At 35.3% G+C, this 6,000-nt stretch overlaps 1 protein-coding gene across 1 annotated transcript; it reads left to right on the top strand.

Moving 5' to 3' along the window:
* Positions 1-1,720: 1,720 nt before the first annotated feature.
* On the top strand, positions 1,721-6,000 carry ccn1l1 (cellular communication network factor 1, like 1). The gene is made up of 5 exons (XM_026211666.1): positions 1,721-1,997; positions 2,787-3,000; positions 3,644-3,985; positions 4,215-4,417; positions 5,184-6,000. The coding sequence occupies exons 1-5, from the start codon at positions 1,923-1,925 to the stop codon at positions 5,499-5,501; spliced, it is 1,152 nt and encodes a 383-aa protein (XP_026067451.1). The 5' UTR covers positions 1,721-1,922; the 3' UTR covers positions 5,502-6,000.

Below are 6,000 nucleotides of genomic sequence, written 5' to 3' on the forward strand. Positions count from 1 at the left end.
ATTATTTATTCTCTTGGTAAAGCACTTTGGAAACAGTCTTATATAGAAATATAACTAGTTGCTTTGCATGCCTATATTAACATATTGGATGTTTATTAGTACTTATAAAGCACATAATGTGCATGACCATATTCTACATCCCTAATCTTACCTAATACCTAAACTTATAACAACTACCATACTAATTTATAAGCAGCAAATTAATAGGTTATTGTGGCAAAATGTGTAGTTAATGGTTTGTTAACAGCAAGAACCTTAAAATTAAGTGTGACCAGTGCTTTATTATGACTTGCGTTGGACCCAGAGAAAAATTATTAACCACAAAACAAGATGACACTGTGGTGGAAATTTTCATGACGTTCAGAGAAATAATACTTTTGTGATGTTATGCACAGATTAAAGTTAAATAAACAAATCAAAGTGCAACATTTTTTGACTCATCCTCATGCTATTCCCAACTTGTCTGACCTTTTTTCTTCTTCTGTTGAACACAGAAGAAGATATTCTGAAGAATTTTGAACCATTAATGTCTAATGAAATCCACAACTGACTTTCATTGTATGGACAAAACTATTTGAGAATATCTTCTTTTGGGTATCATGAAGGTGTGTAAATGATGCCTAGAATTTGTTTTCTGAATGAACTCTTTAAGAGAAGAGCAGTGACCTGGATTTTAACACACACACACACACACACACACACACACACACACACACACACACACACTAATACCACTATTGTTATTATAGAGAAATTTCAATATCCACACAGAAATCACTAACTTCCTTAAAGGCTTTCTAACCATTGATGGTCTCATTATGAACTGCAGATGAATTACAAGCATTTGTGTCATGGTGCCACAAATACATCCTTACAGTGTGTGTCCTAACTAAGATTCACTTGTTTGGTGTCTCCTTGAACTCGTTCAAATTCCTGCTGTATGACTCTATCATCAGTCATTACAGCCATTTTCTGCATATGCTTTGACTCATCTCCATCAGACTTCAGCCCTGACCCTGTAGATGTAACATCAGTGCTTCATCAGGGGAACGTCATTCCAGCTGCTCTTCTGACACGTTGGTCACAGGAATGCACGAAAAGCTCCACACAGTGACATTTCCACACCACCTACTCTGTCATACATATGATTTTCCTCTCTTTCTTTCCTTCTCTCTTACTCAGATTTTGTGAGTGGATGCAGTACGCCACTGAACAGGCTGGCAGCTATGTGCCATGTGTGTGATATGTCTCGCCACTGCTGCGGTGAGAGCGAGTGTCGCTCATGAACCGTCTGTGCTGTCTGCAGGGGAGGTGAGAGGGATTGCTCAGTGTGTCACTGGACTTAACTCTGAGCAAAATGGACTAGACTACCTTTCCTGTATTTCACAACAACCCAGACTAGCTCGTGAAATCAGATACAAACACCTTTCAATATTTCTAGCAGTTTCTCCAGCTCTAGTTTTCATTTGCTGTCTATCTAATATGATAGTTAGAGAAGGTTAATGCACTACTATTATTAGAAGTATATATCTAAAGATTTTGATCTTACCATTAATTCATAATAAAAGAGACAAGGAAAAAGGAAAATAAACGTTTACCTTTTTCTTTCTATGTCTAAAGTAACCTGTCAAATCTGTGTGTGTGTGTGTGTGTGTGTGCGAGTGTGTGATGTCAGAGGGGGGTTGTGCACAGCTGTCTATAAAAGTGGCAGTTTCTAAGGAAATCCAGTGTGAGCAGAGCTTTACAGTTTTATGCATTAAGCAATTCCCAAACAGGCTTCAAGAGAAAGGGGCGAGTGTGGATTGCCAACCGGTCAATTTCTTTTTGAACTGACAACTAAATCAGAAGGCACTTTATGAACATCTGAAAGACTACTTGTAACTCATCCAAACAGCACCAACTGAAACATCTTGAATGAAACTATGTCCCATCTGAGGAGCCTACTGAAGCAAGGACATTTGATCACACTAGTGCTGCTGTCATGGGCCGCTGTGGAGGTGAGTTTTTGTGCTCCGTTTGATGGTTTGAACTTGAATGTACATTCAGGTAGACTCTAATTTAATTGAAAATAAATGTAGCAAACTACCATAACAATTAAGCGAACATTAAATAGTTTTACTGCTCTTCTGTAAACGATGATCTGAGACTTTTATTGATCAATAATTTGAATAAGGTCATAGTGTTATAATACGCACAGGTATAATAAAGTAGTAAAACAAATGCACACCTTTTGAGGAGCAAGTTAAAGGAGTAGATTAAATAAAGAAAAAAATAATAAATAACTGCACACTTCCTTAAGCACTGTTTGTTTATTACCCTAATAAACATATAGTGTTTAAGGAAATATTTTTTCCACATAAAAAAATGTTCTAATCACAATGTCAGTTTTCGATTGCAGATAAAATCTTTATATTTAGCACCTTATTGCAACATTTTAGTACAGGGAGTGATAGGGCACTGAATCCACTTTTCACCTTATTTGTGTCAGGTTTTTGGCTCACAGAGCAAGTACTATTCTTGAATGCGGTCTAATAGAGGCAGAATGAATTTACTGTGTATAATGACCTTATAAGGAGGTTAAGGAGGTTACTACAATAAATCATCTCCTTTATTGCAAAACTGTGGCATTTTAAACTTTTTTTTTTTTTTTTTTTTTTTTTTTTACATTTTTAAGTGAAAGCAACTTATTACCTCTTGATTTATGGGATGGAAGAAAGAAAAATGTCTCACATAGGCTAGTGTATTTCAACATCAGTCCTTACTCGTTTCCTTCTGTGCTTTCTCAGGCGCAGAGAGGCTGTCCAGTGAAATGCTCTTGTCCTTCCTCGCCCCCCTCGTGTCCTCCTGGTATCAGTTCGGTGCTGGACTCATGTGGGTGCTGTCGGGTCTGTGCCAGGCAGTTTAACCAAGACTGCAGCCCTGCCGAGCCCTGCGACCACATCAAAGGACTGCGCTGCCACCTAAAGGCCGGTGGAGACCCTAACAGAGGCTTGTGTAGAGGTAAGAGCAATAAAGACACCGTGACCCTGGACCACAAAACCAGTTATAAGTAGCATGGGTATATTTCAAGCCAAAAATACATGTATGGGTCAAAATTATCGATTTTTTCATAAATCATTAGGATGTTAAGTAAAGATCATGTTCCATGAAGATATTTTGTACATTTCCTACACATCAACACTTCATGTTTGATTAGTAACTAATAGGCATTGCTAAGAATTTCATTTGGACAACTTTAAAGGTGATTTTCTCAATAAAAAATTTTTAGATTTTTTTTGCACCCTTTTTTTTTTTTTTTTTTTTTTTGCAGATTCCAGATTTTCCTCGAAAAATGAGATACCTCAGCCAAATGCTGTCCTATCCTAACAAACTACATCATTGGAAAGCTTGTTTATTCAGATAATCTTAATTTTAAACAATTGACCCTTATGACTGGTTTTGTGGTCCAGTGTCACATTAAACAGTGCTGTCACTGTTAAAACTAAACTATTAAAAATAATTTTCGCTCACTGAAATATATAAATACTAGATAAAAACATTTAAAAAAGGTCTGAAGTGATTTACTGGACTTAGCCTGCTTAATCTGGTCTAAAATGTATTATACTCATGCTAATCAAGCAATATTACTTTTAATTCGGTCCAGCTGAGGCTCAGGGTCGCCCATGTGAGCTGGATGGACGGGTCTATCAGCATGGCGAGGACTTTCAGCCAACTTGTGAGCATCAGTGCACGTGTGTTGATGGAGTAGTCGGCTGCGTCCCACTGTGCCCACACCACATCTCTCTACCCGACTGGCGCTGTTCCCGCCCCCGCCTCACCAAACTGCCCGGCAGCTGCTGCCAGGAGTGGGTGTGCGATGATGACAACCGCATTGCTGAAGTGGAGCCGTTGCCTGATGCACATCTACAAGAACACACAGACCTAACAGGCAATGACTTACTTGTATCTTCTTCTTGGGACAGCAGTGCAACAGCCCCTAATCAAGGTAGATGCATAACATCGCATTAAAATATATAATGTATAGAAAAAAACTGATAAAGAAAAACAAATGACATAAAAAATAAATTGATATTATGATCTACAGCAGTGTTTTCTAACTTTTGCGCACAGAATTTTTTTTATCATGGTTAAATAAATACTGAATATATATGGTTTGCTATGTTCATCATAGTTTAGGAATTACAAGGTATTCATCATATTCTTTTTTTTTTAAGAGTGGATTTCATCCTCTAAGTCCCACCCCATCCTTCCAACCACCTGCTTACTGCAAGTCACTGATTGGTCCCCGTGCTCAGCCACCTGTGGAATGGGCGTGTCCAGCCGTGTAACCAATAGTAATCCTGAGTGTCGGCTCGTCAGCGAAACTAGGCTCTGTCAGATACGAGAATGTGGTGTCAACCCTGCACCATCATTGAAGGTAAGTGTTGTCTGTAGACATATATATATATATATATATATATATATATATATATATATATACATATACATATGTCATACTATCATATATATATATGATAAGATTTTTTCATTTATTTAACATTATAAAATAATAAAAAGATATATTTAGTAGTAGTAATTTTCTAAATATTTTCAGCTTTGTAATAGGCTATAATATTTAAGCATCATAAAATATAATATTTAAATATAATATTTAAACAATATAAAATTACAATATATATAAATTTTATTTATTAAAAAAACTAAAACTTTTAATATTTATTTTAGCTAAATAAAGCAGAAAAAAATAGACATTATATTAGATGAAAAACTGAATTAAATATGAACTAAAATGTCTAAAACTGCTTGTTACCCATTTATTAAAACTTAATATTAAATATTAAAACTAAAATAAAATTAAAACTGTAAAATGAATTCTAATTATTAATAAATACTATAACACAAATACAATAAAATAACACAGATGTAATATTTGTCTTTGTAAACTTGTAAATGTATATATACGTGTAAAATTGAAACTTTATCTGTGAATACCATAAAGAATATAAATATAAAATTTAAACTGTATAATTTTTAAACAATATAAAATGATCAAAACAAATATCTGCTTAGATTTTTATAATTTAAAAAATATTAATAATTTTGATATTTTCATTTTAATGTTTGATCAATTGCTTTTGTTCTGTATTGAAGTAGATTTCTCTCTCTCTTTCTCATTCACTTAGAAAGGAAAGAAGTGTCAGAGAACCACACGATCAGCGAAACCTGTGCAGATCGTATTTGCAGGATGCTTCACTGCTCGCCGCTACCGGCCTCGTTCCTGTGGATCCTGCTCAGATGGTCGCTTCTGTGTTCCCTCTGTGACCCGTACAGTCCCTTTACACTTTCACTGTCCTGAGCCAGAACGAGACGACTTTACCCGCAACGTCATGTGGATACAGAGCTGCAGCTGCAGTCAAAGAGACAGCAGACAGGGCCTGTCATCACAAGCAGAGTTCTTCAATCTGCCAAATGATATACACATACACACACACTGGCGTTAGCTCAGGAGCACATTCAGAAGCATTTTCTCACTTTCCTATCTACTGTACCAGATTTTCTGTGGAAATGTTTTAGCCCAGAATTCAACAAAATGTACAAAGCTTAGAAACAGGTTTATCATTGCTGTTTTATCAAGTATGCTGTAGTGACACAAGGGAAAAATAATGACTGTAAAGCAGTTGTTTGAGGAAAAACATACAATAGTATAATCCATACCATTATATAGCGTACACACACACTAATAATTCAATATTTAGGCCCTTTTGTTGTATTCATAAAAACAGATTTACTGTATATAGTATAAATATGTTTTAATGCCACTGTACAAATATGATGTTTTATTTCTATTTTATAATATTTAATAGACTTCAACTCTTGTGAAGTGTCATATTCAAACCTCACTTTTTTTGAGGTGAATGGCAAATAACAAATATGGAGCAAATACATGCATATGTATAATTACAATAGATTCATTTTGTAAATTAAATTTATTACAATTTA

The sequence above is a fragment of the Carassius auratus genome, chromosome 30, assembly GCF_003368295.1.
Source record: "Carassius auratus strain Wakin chromosome 30, ASM336829v1, whole genome shotgun sequence".
In the NCBI taxonomy this organism is placed as follows: Eukaryota; Metazoa; Chordata; class Actinopteri; order Cypriniformes; family Cyprinidae; genus Carassius; species Carassius auratus.

Bases quoted from the DNA above. Each gene is read 5' to 3' on its own strand.
- ccn1l1 (XM_026211666.1), top strand. From the start codon at position 1,923: ATGTCCCATCTGAGGAGCCTACTGAAGCAAGGACATTTGATCACACTA. The intron at 3,001-3,643 runs GTAAGAGCAATA...AATTCGGTCCAG, and splicing joins TAACAGAGGCTTGTGTAGAG to CTGAGGCTCAGGGTCGCCCA. The intron at 3,986-4,214 runs GTAGATGCATAA...TTTTTTTTTAAG, and splicing joins TGCAACAGCCCCTAATCAAG to AGTGGATTTCATCCTCTAAG.